Here is a 15194-nt window from a genome sequence, read left to right as displayed (position 1 = left end):
AACCAAAACTAACCAGTGCTAACCAGAGCTAACCAAAGCTAACCAAAACTAACCAGAACTAACCAAAGCTAACCAAAGCTAACCAGAGCTAAACCAGAGCTAACCAAAGCTAACAAGAGCTAAACAAGTTACCAGAGCTAACCACAGCTAACCACAGCTAACCAGAACTAACCAAAGCTAACCAAGTTAACCAGAGCAACCAAAGTACCAGAACCTAACAAAGCTAAACCAGAATAAACAAAACAACCATGCTACCAGAGCTAACCAAGCTAACCAGAGCTAACAAAAATAACCAGAGCTTAACCAGAGCTGAACCAAAGCTACCAGAGCTAACCAAAGTTACCAGAATGCTAACCAGAGCTACCAGAGCTACCAAACTAACCAGGCTAACCGAGCTAACAAAGCTAACAAAACTAACCAAGCTAACCAGAGCTAACCAAAAGCTAACCAAAACTAACCAAGCTAACCAGAGCTAACCAAAGTAACAGCAAAGCTAACCAGAGCTAAAAACCAGTTAACCAAAAACTAACCAAGCTAACCAGAGCTAACCAAGCTAACCAGAGCTGAAACCAAAGCAGACAAGCTAACCAAAGTTTAACCAGAGCTAACACTAACCATTGACCAGAGCTAACCAAACAACCAGAACTAACCAAACTAACCAAGCTAACCAAAGCTAACCAGAGCTAACCAGAGCTAACCAAGCTAACCAAAGCTAAACAGATCTTAACCAAGTTAACCAGAGCTAACACAGGGCTAACCAAGCTAACAAATAACCAAGCGAACCAAGTTAAACCGAGCTACACAGCTAACCAGAAACTAACAAAGCTAACCAAAGCTAACCAAGTTACCAGACTAACCAAAGTAAAACCAAGCTTAACCAAGCTAACCAGAGCCTAACCAACAGCTACCAGAATACCAAAACTAACAGGCTAACCAAAGAACCAGAGCTACCAAACTAACCAGAACTAACCAAAGCTAACCAGAGCTAACCAGAGCTAACCAAAGTTAACCAGAACTAACCAAAGCTAACCAGAGCTAACCAAAACCAGAACTAACCAAGCTAAACAGAGCTAACCAGTGCTAACCAGAGCTAAACCGTGCTAACCAAAGCGAAACCAGCGTAACCAGAGCATAACCAATGCTAAACAGAGCTAACCAGGTTACCAGGGCTAAGCAGAGCTAACCAAAATAAAAGGCCTAACCTAAGAGTCTAACCAACAACCAAGCTACAGAGTAACAAGGTAAACCACTGCTAAACCAGGTACGACTACCAAGAGTTAACCAGTTAACCAGAGCTAACCAGGCGTAACCAGAGCTAACCACGAGTTACCAGTAACCGAAACAGTGCAAGAATACCGAGCTAACCAGGTACGATATAACCAAGTCAGGCTAACCAAACTAACCAGAGCTAACAATTAAACCAAGTACCAGAGCTAACCAAGTTAACCAGAGCTAACCAAAGTTAACCAGAGCTAACCAAAGTTAAACCAAAGTTAACCAAAGTTAACCAGAGCTAACCAAGGTTAACCATGGCTACCATAACCATGCAACACTAAAAACAAATGAGTAACCAGAGCTAACCAAAGGTAACCAGAGCTAACCAAAGTACAAGACCACTAACCAGAGCTAACCGAGTCAACCAAAGCTAACCAAAGCTAACCAGAGCTAACCTTAAGTAACCAGAGGCTAACCACAGCTAACCAAAGCCTAACCAGAACAAACCAAAGCTAACCAAAAGTTAACCAACAGGCCTATACCACAGCTAACCAAACTAATCAAAGCTAACCAAAGCTAAACAAAGTTAACCAGAACTAACCAAAGCTACCGAGCTAACCCAAAGCTAACCGAGCTAAACCACAGCTATCAGAGCTACAACCAACACTAACCAGTGCTAACCAAGCTAACCAGAGTTAACCACAATAAACAGAACTAACCAACGCTACCCAGAGTAACCAGAAGCTTAACCAAGTTACCAGAAAACCAAAGCTAACCAAGCAACCAAAGTTAACCAGAACTAACCAAAGCTAACCAGAGCTACCAAAACTAACCAGTTTGCTAACAGAGAGCTAACCCCCAGTGTACCAAATCTAACCAGCGTTACAGAGCTAACCCCATGCTCAACCGACAACAAGGTTAACCATGTGTAAGCAGAGCTAACCAAAGCTAACCAGAGCTAACTAAGCCACAAGGGGGACTAACCAAAGCTAACCAAAGCTAACCAAACGACTAACCAATGGAACCATTCACAGAGGACTAACCAAGGTAACCAGTGACTAAACCAGAGCTAACCAGAGCTAACAGAGCAACCAATGTGTAACCAGTGGCTACCAGCGTTAACCAGACGCTACCAGAGCTAACCAGTGCTAACCAATCTACCAAGGTTAACAGTGCTAACCAGACTAACCAGAGCTAACAAAGTTAACCAAAGTTAACCAGCAAACGCATTAACCAAAGTTAACCAAGTTACCAGAGTAACCATAGCTAACCAAAGTTACCAAATAACGTTAACACAGAGTAACCACGGGTTAACCAGTGCTAACCGAAAACTAACCAGAGCTAACCAAAAGTTAACCAAAGTTAACCAGAGCTAACCAAAGTTAACCAGAGTCTAACCAAAGTTTAACCAGGAGCTAACCACGAGTAGCAGAGCTAGCCGGTGTCCGCGCTCAGCTGTCCCGCTCACCTCGCCGTCCGCCGCCGTCAGTCATGAGTATGTCCGTTAACCAGTCCGCAGCTCGTCGGTCGAGCTCAGCAACTTGTTTACAGTCCGGGTTGCTCCTCGGCTGCAACTGTAGCACTGTACAAACACCGGACTTCCGCTGACGTCACACAACCTCAAAACAACTTTATTCAAAAACCGACCAGAACAAAAAAAACGTTATTTAACTAATTAATTAATATTAATTATTATTATATTATTATTATTAGTATTATTATTATTATTAGTATATTATTTAACACGTCTTTACTTTATGAAAATGCATGTAAATAAAAAATGACTCAAAAATAAGTTCCCGTTGAGGTAAAAAATAAATATAATAATATATAATGAATAATAATAACTAATAATATAATTAGCTGCAAGCAGCGATGGTCGAGGCCCTCGCATATGCGCGGCAACGTCCGAAATGTGCGCACGTCGAATGTGCATACATAACATGGATAAACCGCAAGAAGTTGCAGACAGCTCTGAAGAGGTGGTGTCCTCTGCCGATGCCATTCTTTGAATTTTTTTTATTGATTGCCACGCCCACAGCGATCCTAAAATTCATAATTTTGATAACTTTTACTCAGGAAGTGTATTTGAAGAAAGACCAACCAAGTTGAAGTGAATGGAAACAATCCCTAGGAGGAGGATTTCGTCAAACAGACCCTTGTCAACCCCAGACCAACAGCAAAAATGACGATTTTCATAGAGCGCCACGCCCACGTGATTCCCCAAAATTCATCGTTTTGATAACTTTTACCAGGAAGTCAATGTGAACACACTTACCAAGTTTGAAGTGAATTGGCCACAATCCCTAGGAGGAGTTCGTTCAAACATGACACCTTGTCAACAGCCCAGAACAGCAAAATGACGATTTTCATAGAGCGACGCACGCCCACAAGCGAATTTCCCACAAAAATTCGTCATTTGATAACTTTTATCTCAGGGGAGTCTATGTGAATATCCTACCAAGTTTTGAAGTGAATGGATACAATCCTAGGAGGGTTCGTTCAAACATGACCCCTTGTCCACCAGCCCAGAACAGCAAAAATGAACAATTTTCATAGAGCGCCACGCCCACACACCATTTTTCCCCCAAAATTCATCATTTATAACTTTACTCAGGAAGTCTATGTGAATACTCCTACCAACTTTGAAGTGAATGGATACAATCCCTAGGAGGAGTTCGTTAAACATGACCCTTGTCAACGGCGAAACAAACCGGAAATGGCGATTTCATTATTAATATCTCGCTTCCTGTCATTGTGCGTATGTGATCCAAAGAGTTTTGTGTAGGTCCTGGCATGTTTAGAATTGGGCTAGTTCATAATTCTGTGACAAAAACTGTGGCGGGGCTGTTCAAAGAAAAATTCAAGGGGGCGCTATAGAGTCGCTTTTTGCCCCGCCCCCGTCATTATTATGGCAGCCGAATTGTGCATAATATTGCTCGTAACCACCCCAACAAGTTTCAGACAGCTCGACAAGTATATGATAGCCGCACAGTTGTTTGCCCGAAAATCAGCCAAAAAGTCAATGTGAGTCTGGTTTTCGTGAAAAAAAAGGCAGCGTCCACTTGACCGCTCCGTCACGGCCACCCCTGATAAAAATTGAAATAATTTCTCAGATGTCAAGTCAAGGCCTTGACCAACATCCACACCTAGTTTGAGGTAGAAATCATATGTCCCGAGCTGCACGCCATCTCGTAAAAGTGTCTTTTTTGGTCGTCACTAGGAGGCGCTATGAAAATCACAGAATATTTTTGTGTAATTTGTATTTTAGAGGCCAGACTTCATTATATATTCAAAGTTTGATGAAGATTGGAGAATTTTTCACAAAGTTATAGCACTTTGAATTTTATGAAAAATGGAAATTCGTGGCCCCGCCACTCTGACATAGTACATCAAAAAGTAATGTTTTTCGATAACTTTTCATCGTCAAAGCCTCATGAACCCATGTGCCAAGTTTCAAGCACATCGGATGAAATCCTAGGAGGAGTTCGTTCAAATGCGACCCTGGAAATAGCGAAAAACCCGAAAAGGCCAAATTGGGGAGAAATTGGACGCCGTATACGGTCACTGTAGCCCGTGCACCAAGAGACTTTTTTTGTGCGTCTTGGGCAATGTTACATATCCCACCAAGCCCGTTAAGACGTGGGCGAAACCGTGGCGAGGGGCACATCAAAAAACGTACACGTAGGTGGCGCTGTGGAGGCATATGGGTACGTCCATGTGGGAGACCCCCCCCCAAAATACGTAATTTTTACACCTGACATTGGGGGGTAGGCAAATTTTCGTGAGTTGTTTCGGGGGGATATGCTGTCGAAAGAGCGATTTACTTTAGAAGATGAAGAAAAATAAAAAAGGGAAAATACAAAATAAAAAAAATATAAACATTTGAAATACAATAGGGGCTTCGCACGGTTTGCGTGCTCGGGCCCTAATAATAATAATAATAATAATAAACGTTCAGAGTGGACGGACGTGACGTACCGGATGTGCTCATGTGATTTACCGCGCATGTTGTCACGTGAGCCGCCAGGTGGCGACAGAGCTGCGTCAGGTAGCAGAAGAAGAAGAAGACAAACAGGAAGTGGTTGTCAGGTAGTCTGTGTCTGGTTGAAATATAAACCGGCTCGGCTCTGTTCGGTTCTGTTCGGCTCTGTTCGGTTCTGCTCGGCTCTGCTCGGTTCGGCTCGGTTCTGCTCGGCTCTGCTCGGTTCTGCTCGGTTCCGCTCAGCTCGGCTCGGTTCGGCTCATGGCGGCCGTGGACGTGGAGGATGAGAGCATCCTGGCGTCCATCTTTAAGGACAGCTTCCCGGACAGCTGGAGGGACGTCCCGGACTTCACGGCCTACCTGTCCGAGCTCAGCGGGTTCGGGGTGGACCAGCTGGGCCGGGAGCCGGAGCGGCTGGCGGAGGAGCGGGCCCAGATCCTGCAGCAGACCCGAGAGCTGGCCTTCTCGAACTACCAGACCTTCATCCGAACCGCGGACTGCACCGAGCACATCTACCGGGACTTCGGCCGGGTGGAGAGCAGCGTGTCCCGGCTGCTGGACAAGCTGCCCGGCTTCGGGGAGAGATGCAGGTCAGTGCCGCCTCACGGAGCTCCGACTCCCGGTCCACTGCGGCGCTTAGTGCACGGCCATACGGGTGGCTTGACTCCGGTTCTGGCACGACACCAGCTGGACGGGAACGTGACTGTTGTGTGTTTGTGTGTTTGTGTGTTCAGGGGCTTCATGAAGGAGGCGGAGGAGATCGCAGTGAGCCGGCGGATGAACAGCCTCACGTTGAACCGCCACACGGAGATCCTGGAGATCCTGGAGATCCCTCAGCTCATGGACACCTGCGTCCGCAACGGCTACTACGAGGAGGCTCTGGAGCTGGCAGCCTACGTGAAGAGGCTGGAGAAGAAGCACTCTGCACTGCCGGTCATCCAGGTGAGTCCAGGTGAGACAGGGGCGGATCTCTACACGCCACATCGAGCCTTTGGTTGACAGGCTGATCTTGTCTTCAGGGAATCGTGCGTGAAGTCCGTCAGTCGACTCAGCTGATGCTCAACCAGCTGCTGCAGCAGCTGCGCAGCAACTCGCAGCTCCCCGTGTGCCTGCGTGTGATTGGCTACCTGCGGAGGATGGACGTGTTCACGGAGGCGGAGCTGCGGGTGAAGTTCCTGCAGGCGCGCGGCACCTGGCTGAGCTCCATCCTCAACGCCATCCCTGAAGACGACCCGTACTTCCACGTCACCAAAACCATCGAGGCCTGCAGGGTGCACCTGTTTGACATCATCACGCAGTACAGAGCCATCTTCTCTGACGAGGACCCGCTGGTGCCCCCCGCCGGCGGGCAGGTGGCGGTGAACGAGGCCGCCATCTTCCACGGCTGGGTGGTGCAGAAGGTGGCTGAGTTCCTGGAGACTTTGGAGAGGGACCTGCAGCGCGGCGTGGGCGGCCGCCTGGACTCTCTGCTGGGTCAGTGCATGTACTTCGGCCTGTCCTTCAGCCGGGTGGGGGCGGACTTCCGCGGACAGCTGGCGCCGATGTTCCAGCAGGTGGCGGCGGAGACGTTCCGCGGCGCCGTGCAGGAGGCGGTGGACAAGTTCCAGGAGGACATGAACCTGTACACGCTCATCGCCCTGCCCTCGGTGCTGGGAGGCACCATCCCCCCCGTGGCCCCCAGCACCCAGCCCGGCACCCTGCAGCCGCCCATGGCGCTGCTGGACTTCCAGCCGCTGGCCTGCTTCCTCAACAACATCCTGACGGCCTTCAACGACCTGCGGCTCTGCTGCCCCGTCGGTCTGGCTCAGGATGTCACCAGATGCCTCGAAGATGGCCTCAAGAAGGTGAGCCTCCGGATCTCTGCAGGTCGGTTCGAGGTCCTCTTGTAGACCTCCTTTGGACATCGATTGAGTGTCTTCAGTGTTCGTCTTGTTTCCTGTCAGGTGACCCGTCAGATTCTGGTCTTCCACCGGGCGGAGGAGTCGGCCTTCAGCGACAGAGAGAAGGAGCTGTTTGTTCAGTTCTGCTGCTCGTATGCTGACGATCTGCTACCGTTCCTGAACCGGTGCCTGCAGGTTCTGTTCCCTCCGGCTCAGCTCGCGCTCATCCTGGGTGAGGATCCGGATTTTTAAATCATAACTTAAATCAAATAACAAATGAAGCAATCTGCTTGAACCCGTCCTGTTTGTTCTGCAGGTGTTCCCCCGACCCAGCTGCACAGGTACGGCAGTCTGGGCTGCATCGAGCTCCCCGCGGTCCTCGAGCCTCTCGACTTCCTGCTTCCTCAGAGAGAGACGTTGGCGCCGCCGCCGTCGATGCCGGAGCTCGACCTCACTGCCGAGCTGAGCAGCGGAACGTTTCAGACGCAGCCCAAAGAACCAGCAACAGATCCCGACCTCACGGTGGAGACGGGGAGTCCAGACCCAGCACTGACCTGGTCCGGTCTCAGAGAGAGAGAGTCTGAACCGACCGAGCCGAAGTCTGAGGAACTCGACGAAGAGTTTTCTTTGGAGTGACGCTAAAACTGAAACCATGAGCTGGTGACAGGTTCTGCTTCTGTCTTTTGGGGTTTTTGAAGAATCATTTTGGACTCTTAAGAAACGGTGATGGACTCTTATTTTAATAATTCAATAAAAAGTCTAACTTCCTGTCTCTAGCTGCCCTGACTCTTATTTTGAAGGTTCAGTAAAGTTTGAACAGAAAGAAACAAATCAAACCGAAAACGTCAAAGACGGTGACGTCGAAACACCACAGAGGGTTCTGACGTCCGCACAGAGGGTTCTAGTGTCCACACAGAGGGTTCTAACGTCCGCACAGAGGGTTCTGACGTCCACACAGAGGGTTCTGACGTCCACACAGAGGGTTCTGACGTCCGCGCAGAGGGTTCTGACGTCCACACAGAGGGTTCTAGTGTCCGCGCAGAGGGTTCTGACGTCCGCGCAGAGGGTTCTGACGTCCGTACAGAGGGTTCTAACTTCCGCACAGAGGGTTCTAACGTCTGCACAGAGGGTTCTGACTTCCGCGCAGAGGGTTTTGACGTCCGCGCAGAGGGTTCTGACGTCCGCGCAGAGGGTTCTGACGTCTGCGCAGAGGGTTCTGACGTCTGCGCAGAGGGTTCTGACGTCCGCGCAGAGGGTTCTGACGTCCGCGCAGAGGGTTCTAACTTCCGCACAGAGGGTTCTAACGTCTGCGCAGAGGGTTCTGACTTCCGCGCAGAGGGTTCTGACGTCCGCGCAGAGGGTTCTGACGTCCGCGCAGAGGGTTCTGACGTCCGTACAGAGGGTTCTGACGTCTGCACAGAGGGTTCTGACGTCCGCACAGAGGGTTCTAACTTCCGCACAGAGGGTTCTGACGTCCGTACAGAGGGTTCTGACGTCCACACTGGACCCAGCGGAATCATTCAGAATTATTAAAAAATCATTAAGAGGTAACTTTCTTAATTTCTGAAATAATTTTTCAAAAAGTCGTCTGATTGCACGTTCTCCAAGTCTCTGTGAACCTGAACTTCAGTTTGAGTCTTGTGTGAGTGAAAAACAGTTTTTATGTTTATTTAATTCATGATATGAACAGACTGAAGTTTTAAATGTATTTATTGCAACAGATACAGATAATTAATGATTTATATTAAAGGAACCTTTCGTAGTTAACAGACTTCCTTTATTTAATGTCCTCGGCGTCTTCACGTGTCCGTCCTTCTTCACTTTTTCTTGACAAACTTCTTGTGGTTGGCGTTGGGGTTGGCTCGTCTCCGGCCTCCTCCGCACTGACCGTCTCGGATCTGCAGGTTGGCGGCTCGGCTGTAGATGTCGTTCATGCAGAAAGGAGACGATCCGGCCACGTAGTCCGGGTTGAACACGTCCGTCTTCTGACGAGCTTTACGGGAGAGTCTCTGCTGGGGGAAGCGCTGGTCCTCCACCAGCTGAGGGTTGTTACCGTGTTTCCCGCCCTGAGGCAGCGGCAGAGAGTGCTGGAACACAGCAGACAGCGAGGGGTTAATGACAGGACACGGATGTGTTGTTACGGACATGTCAGGTCAGAAAACGATGCTGCGTTACTCTTCATCACGTCAATCTTTGTATGAACGTTCTCTGCAGTAAATCCTCATCAGAACTGATACATTCACATGTCTTCCATAAAGTCGTGTTAATATGAGCCACATGTTCCACACACACACACACACACGCTTCGATCTTTTACCTTTGATTTCCATGGACGCTGTTTTTTGTTTAAGTTGAATTATTATATAATATTATTATTATAGTTATTTATTATTTAATTATTTATTGTTTAATGATTATTCATTATTTAATTATTGAGTACTTTTCATTGAACATGCAAAAAACAGAAAGTGTTAAAGAGACAGCGCAGGGGGCTTTCTGTTTATTTTGGAACGTTCTGTCAACGCTGCAGAAACACTCGGTCACCGTTGAGAAGGTTGTGTGAGCGTTGTGTGAGCGTTAGTTATTGGTTTGCTGGTGGTCTCACCCTCAGGCCTCTCGGGTTCAGCACTTTGGGGTTTTTGGAGAAATGCATGTGGACGCTGCCGTCCTCGCCGACCGTCACGGCGAGCTTCTTCAGAGTTTTGTTTCCACAGTGAGGACAGAAAAGTTTGTTCATGTTGGACGTCCTCCTGAAAACCACAGACAGACAGACAGACAGACACACAGACGGACACACAGACAGACAGACAAGACGTTACCAACACGTTTCCATGGTAACAGAGTTTCAGTAATCGTCCTCACATCAGTTCAGTCTCAGAGACACAGGAAGTGTGAACTCACTTGAAGCAGGCGTGACATCTCAGGACGTAGTTCCTCGCCTGTTTGATCAGCATCCCGTTCACAGAGAGGACATGCAGTCCGATCTGGATCAGAACGTTCTGCAGAGACCAGAGACCATCAGAGACAGAGACCATCAGAGACCAAAGACCATCAGAGACAGACCAGAGACAGAGACCATCAGAGACAGAGACCATCAGAGACCACCAGAGACAGAGAACATTATAGACAGACCAAAGACCATTAGAGACAGAGACCATCAGAGACAGAGACCATCAGAGACAGACCAGAGACAGAGACCACCAGAGACCAAAGACCACCAGAGACCAAAGACCATCAGAGACAGAGACCATCAGAGACAGAGACCATCAGAGACAGAGACCATCAGAGACAGACCAGAGACCATCAGAGACAGAGACCATCAAAGACAGACCAAAGACCATCAGAGACAGAGACCATCAGACCAAAGACCACCAGAGACCAAAGACCATCAGAGACAGAGACCATCAGAGACAGACCAGAGACCATCAGAGACAGAGACCATTAGAGACAGACCAGAGACCACCAGAGACAGAGACCACCAGAGACAGAGACCATCAGAGACAGAGACCATCAGAGACAGACCAAAGACCATCAGAAACAGAGACCATCAGAGACAGAGACCATCAGAGACAGACCAAAGACAAACGAGTCAGTTCATTCATAATTTGTGTCTCACATGAATAATTAATAACATTTCCTGGTGACATCACAGACAGGTGTGTCTGTTACCTGCATGGCGAAGTCGGTGGTCAGACATCCAACTGTGACATCAGCAGGAGCCGTCCAATCACCAGAGTCCATCTTCACCTGTTGGATGTTACTGGGAGTGATCCAACCACCTCCATCATCATCATCATCATCATCATCATCCTCGTCCCCGTCGTCCGATTGGTCCTCTGGCTCGTCCAATCGGCTCTCAGATGAGGAGACGTCATCCACTTTCTGCAAACAAACATCACAACAACCAATCAACAACAGTCAGGTGCAGCCAATCAGGATCCAGTAAACTGATCAGCTGATGACCTCACCAGTAGGTCCAGCAGCTCGCCGTCGATGGACGGCAGCGGCGCTCTCCAGAAGTTGAAGCTGTTGAACTCATCGAACGCCGTCTGCGTGTCCGTCTGGTTCTGTTTGTTCTTCCAGTTTAAAACCTGGACCGGATCTGGAATCGGATCCTGACGGCACGAGACGGTTCCAATACATCAACACAGGAAAGCAGGGAATCAAACGTGTGACGTGAAGTTTGTCTTTGGTTGTAAGTGGGTTGGTTTGTCTCACCAGTAACTGCAGCAGCTCTCCGTTGATGCTCGGCAGAGGATCCCTCCAGAAGGTGAAGCTGTTGAACTCGCTGCTGTCCTCCGACGTGTCCTTCGACGTGTCCTTCTCTGTTTGAGTCTGTCGGACGGTCAAAGCGGCTTTCTGTAGAACATCAATGAAGAACGTTCTTCATCAGACACCGTCATCACGTTCACAAGAACTGAATCAAACCATCGTCTGTGTGTGCGCGTGTGTGTGTGTATGTGTGTCTGTGTGTGTGTGTGTCTGTGTGTGTATGTATGTCCCTGTGTGTGTGTGTGTCTGTGTGTGTGTCTGTGTGTATGTGTGTCTGTGTGTGTATGTATGTCCCTGTGTGTGTGTGTGTGTGTGTGTGTGTGTGTGTGTGTCTGTGTGTCTGTGTGCGTCTGTGTGTGTGTGTGCCTGTGTGTGTGTGTGTGTCTGTCTGTGTGTGTGTGTCTGTGTGTGTGCGTGTGCGCCTGTGTGTGTGTGTGTGTGTCTGTGTGTGTGTGTGTGTGTCTGTGTGTGTGTGTGTGTGCCTGTGCCTGTGTGTGTGTGCCTGTGTGTGTGTGCGTGTGTCTGTGTGTGTGTGCCTGTGTGTGTGTGCCTGTGTGTGTGTGTGTGTGTCTGTGCCTGTGTGTGTGTGTGTGTGCGTCTGTGTGTGTGCCTGTGTGTGTGTGTGTGTCTGTGCCTGTGTGTGTGTGTGTGTGTGTGTGTGCGTCTGTGTGTGTGTGCGTGTGTGTGTGTGGGTGTCACCTTGGAGGGGAAGTGAAATCCTGCGATGTTCACTGGTGTCTCTGGGTGTCTCTGCGTGCTCTGAACATTCACCTGAAACACACAAACACAGTTAGCTGCATTCAAGTGTTTAGACGAGTGTAGGCTTTCTCAGACACGTTCCCCCAGGTGTTCCCCCCAGGTGTTCCCCTCAGGTCTTCCCCTCAGGTACCTTGATCTCAGGCTCTTTCTTCAGGTGTTGGGAGCCGACGTGTTCAAGCTCCAGCTGGTAGGTCAGAGCCAGAACCTTGATGTCTGTGGCCGACAGACTCGGGTAGTCTCCGGTCTTCTTAGAAAAATCTGTCACTGAGACACAGAAAGAAAAAACGTTCAGGTCAGTGTGATGCGTTCAGGTCAGTGTGATGCGTTCAGGTTCAGGTCAGTGTGATGCGTTCAGGTTCAGGTCAGTGTGATGCGTTCAGGTCAGTGTGATTCGTTCAGGTCAGTGTGATGCGTTCAGGTTCAGGTCAGTGTGATGCGTTCAGGTTCAGGTCAGTGTGATGCGTTCAGGTCAGTGTGATGCGTTCAGGTTCAGGTCAGTGTGATGCGTTCGGGTTCAGTTCATCAGTGTGATGCGTTCGGGTTCAGTTCATCAGTGTGATGCGTTCAGGTTAAGGTCAGTATGATGCGTTCGGGTCAGTGTGAAGTGTTCAGGTTCGGATCGTCAGTGTGATGCGTTCAGGTTCAGTTCGTCAGTGTGATACGTTCAGGTTCAGTTCGTCAGTGTGATGCGTTCAGGTTCAGGTCAGTGTGATGCGTTCAGGTCAGTATGATGCGTTCAGGTTCAGATCGTCAGTGTGATGCGTTCAGGTTCAGGTCAGTGTGATGCGTTCAGGTTCAGGTCAGTGTGATGCGTTCAGGTTACCCAGTCTGACGTGTTCAGGATGTGGCTCTTTAAACTTGAGCTCGTACGGCAGGAACGACAGACTCCTCCTGGTCGGTTTGTCTCTGATTTCGTCCACGACGTCTCGCAGAGTGTAAATATTTCTGCCGATCTCCTGAAACAAAACAAACATTTAAATATTAGAATAAATATTGAAAACACAGTTCACACATATGACGTCATCTGGTGTGTTGACAACACTACAGGTTTAAATTAATACAAAATAATGATTGTGACGCTGGAAACGTTAATAAAACGTTATGAAAACGTTAATAAAACGTTGATGTAACGTTCGTGTGATGTTCTGTCCGGAGCGGCCATGACAGTTAGCTTAGCTTCATTTTCTCCCGGTAACGGACGTCACGGACAGACAGCAGCTCGGTGTGTGTCGGTGCTCTGACGTACAGGTGTGTCGCGTGTGTTCCCGCGTGCCTCACCTGCAGAGGAGCTTTCTTTAAAAACGCTCCCGCGTCTGCGACAACATGCTCCACCAGGGTCGGCGCCATGTTGGATCAATGACCAGCAACCACACCGACCAATCAGAAGAGAGGAGGCGGTCACGTGACAGAGCAGACCGATCTGACGTAATCACGTTCATGACGTCAGTAGAGTTTGCTCACAACGTATCGAATGTTCGTGTTGTGTTTACGGGCATGTGTGTAAATCTGAAATGTGTGTTTTATGTATGTTACGTTATGACGTCACTTCTTTATGCTTTTACCCAAAGCGGCTCACAGAGAAGGGAACAGTCACAAAGAAGAGAACAGTCACAAAGAAGGGAACAGTCACAGAGAAGGGAACAGTCACAGAGAAGAGAACAGTCACAAAGAAGGAACAGTCACAGAGAAGGGAACAGTCACAGAGAAGGGAACAGTCACAGAGAAGAGAACAGTCACAAAGAAGGAACAGTCACAGAGAAGGGACAGTCACAAAGAAGGGAACAGTCACAGAGAAGGGAACAGTCACAGAGAAGAGAACAGTCACAAAGAAGGAACAGTCACAGAGAAGGGAACAGTCACAGAGAAGGGAACAGTCACAGAGAAGAGAACAGTCACAAAGAAGGAACAGTCACAGAGAAGGGACAGTCACAAAGAAGGGAACAGTCACAGAGAAGGGAACAGTCACAAAGAAGAGAACAGTCACAAAGAAGGAACAGTCACAGAGAAGGGACAGTCACAAAGAAGGGAACAGTCACAGAGAAGGGAACAGTCACAAAGAAGAGAACAGTCACAAAGAAGGAACAGTCACAGAGAAGGGACAGTCACAAAGAAGGGAACAGTCACAGAGAAGGGAACAGTCACAAAGAAGAGAACAGTCACAAAGAAGGAACAGTCACAGAGAAGGGAACAGTCACAAAGAAGGGAACAGTCACAGAGAAGGGAACAGTCACAAAGAAGAGAACAGTCACAAAGAAGGAACAGTCACAGAGAAGGGACAGTCACAAAGAAGGGAACAGTCACAGAGAAGGGAACAGTCACAAAGAAGAGAACAGTCACAAAGAAGGAACAGTCACAGAGAAGGGACAGTCACAAAGAAGGGAACAGTCACAGAGAAGGGAACAGTCACAAAGAAGAGAACAGTCACAAAGAAGGGAACAGTCACAGAGAAGGGAACAGTCACAAAGAAGGGAACAGTCACATGGAAGGGAACAGTCACAAAGAAGGAACAGTCACAAAGAAGGGAACAGTCACAGAGAAGGGAACAGTCACAGGGGAACAGTCACAAAGAAGGGAACAGTCAAAGAGAAGGGAACAGTCACAGGGAAAAGAACAGTCACAGAGAAGGGAACAGTCACACAGAAGAGAACAGTCACAAAGAAGGGAACAGTCACACAGAAGGGAACAGTCACAGAGAAGGGAACAGTCACAGAGAAGGGAACAATGAATTTAATGCAGGCTGCTACATGCAGCCAGTGGAGCTCGATGAGTTCTGGATCATCTTAAGGGGTTTCACTGTGCAGGCCCGTCAATAGGACGGTACAGTGGTCCAGTCTGGAGACGAACACAGCTTGTGTCAGGAGCTGAGTGGCGTGTTGCGTTAAGTAAGGTCTGTGAGGATTTTTATCATGTTGTAAAGTGCAAAGCGACATTTTAACGTCAAAATGTTAAAACCTGGACCGGAAGTGTTGTTGCACTATTTCACATCCATCTTTTCCGTCTCTCTCCGGAACAAACCAGACGACTAACGGCAGATTTATGTTTTATATTTATATAGAAATCATCCCGGTCATCTGTTTTCCGTT

The 15194-nt window shown here is 48.4% G+C and overlaps 2 protein-coding genes across 5 annotated transcripts; one reads left to right on the top strand and one right to left on the bottom strand.

Moving 5' to 3' along the window:
- The first annotated feature begins 5235 nt into the window (after positions 1-5235).
- On the top strand, positions 5236-7856 carry cog8 (component of oligomeric golgi complex 8). Of its 4 annotated transcripts, none has more exons than XM_027281227.1 (6): positions 5236-5354; positions 5415-5790; positions 5935-6142; positions 6220-7044; positions 7144-7312; positions 7397-7856. In XM_027281227.1, the coding sequence occupies exons 2-6, from the start codon at positions 5462-5464 to the stop codon at positions 7714-7716; spliced, it is 1851 nt and encodes a 616-aa protein (XP_027137028.1). In that variant the 5' UTR covers positions 5236-5354; positions 5415-5461; the 3' UTR covers positions 7717-7856. The 4 variants fall into 4 exon arrangements, with proteins under 4 accessions (XP_027137028.1, XP_027137026.1, XP_027137029.1 ...); XM_027281225.1 differs by having other exon boundaries at positions 5236-5359; positions 5430-5790; XM_027281228.1 differs by having other exon boundaries at positions 5236-5359; positions 5420-5790.
- A 916-nt stretch (positions 7857-8772) lies between these two features.
- Positions 8773-13532, bottom strand: nob1 (NIN1 (RPN12) binding protein 1 homolog). Its single transcript, XM_027281231.1, has 10 exons — positions 13390-13532; positions 12935-13067; positions 12242-12375; positions 12052-12123; positions 11299-11439; positions 11049-11195; positions 10750-10962; positions 9982-10079; positions 9686-9830; positions 8773-9167 (listed from the first exon to the last, which is right to left on the bottom strand). Exons 1-10 carry the CDS (start codon positions 13456-13458, stop codon positions 8898-8900), a joined length of 1422 nt encoding a protein of 473 aa, XP_027137032.1. The 5' UTR covers positions 13459-13532; the 3' UTR covers positions 8773-8897.
- Between the last annotated feature and the right edge of the window lie 1662 nt (positions 13533-15194).

This window comes from Larimichthys crocea, chromosome VIII (genome assembly GCF_000972845.2).
Source record: "Larimichthys crocea isolate SSNF chromosome VIII, L_crocea_2.0, whole genome shotgun sequence".
Lineage (NCBI taxonomy): Eukaryota > Metazoa > Chordata > Actinopteri > Sciaenidae > Larimichthys > Larimichthys crocea.
Note: the sequence above shows the minus strand (reverse complement) of the source record. Positions and strands in the feature narration are given on the sequence as shown.

What these genes read in the sequence shown, in the direction of transcription:
- cog8 (XM_027281227.1), top strand. Translation starts at nt 5,462, where the DNA reads ATGGCGGCCGTGGACGTGGAGGATGAGAGCATCCTGGCGTCCATCTTT. An exon ending in CTGCACTGCCGGTCATCCAG is followed by an intron (nt 6,143 to 6,219) that starts GTGAGTCCAGGT and finishes TCTTGTCTTCAG; the next exon opens with GGAATCGTGCGTGAAGTCCG. An exon ending in TCGAAGATGGCCTCAAGAAG is followed by an intron (nt 7,045 to 7,143) that starts GTGAGCCTCCGG and finishes GTTTCCTGTCAG; the next exon opens with GTGACCCGTCAGATTCTGGT.
- nob1 (XM_027281231.1), bottom strand. Translation starts at nt 13,458, where the DNA reads ATGGCGCCGACCCTGGTGGAGCATGTTGTCGCAGACGCGGGAGCGTTT. An exon ending in TCCTGAACACGTCAGACTGG is followed by an intron (nt 12,376 to 12,934) that starts GTAACCTGAACG and finishes TCTGTGTCTCAG; the next exon opens with TGACAGATTTTTCTAAGAAG. An exon ending in GCGAGCTGCTGGACCTACTG is followed by an intron (nt 10,963 to 11,048) that starts GTGAGGTCATCA and finishes GTTTGTTTGCAG; the next exon opens with AAAGTGGATGACGTCTCCTC.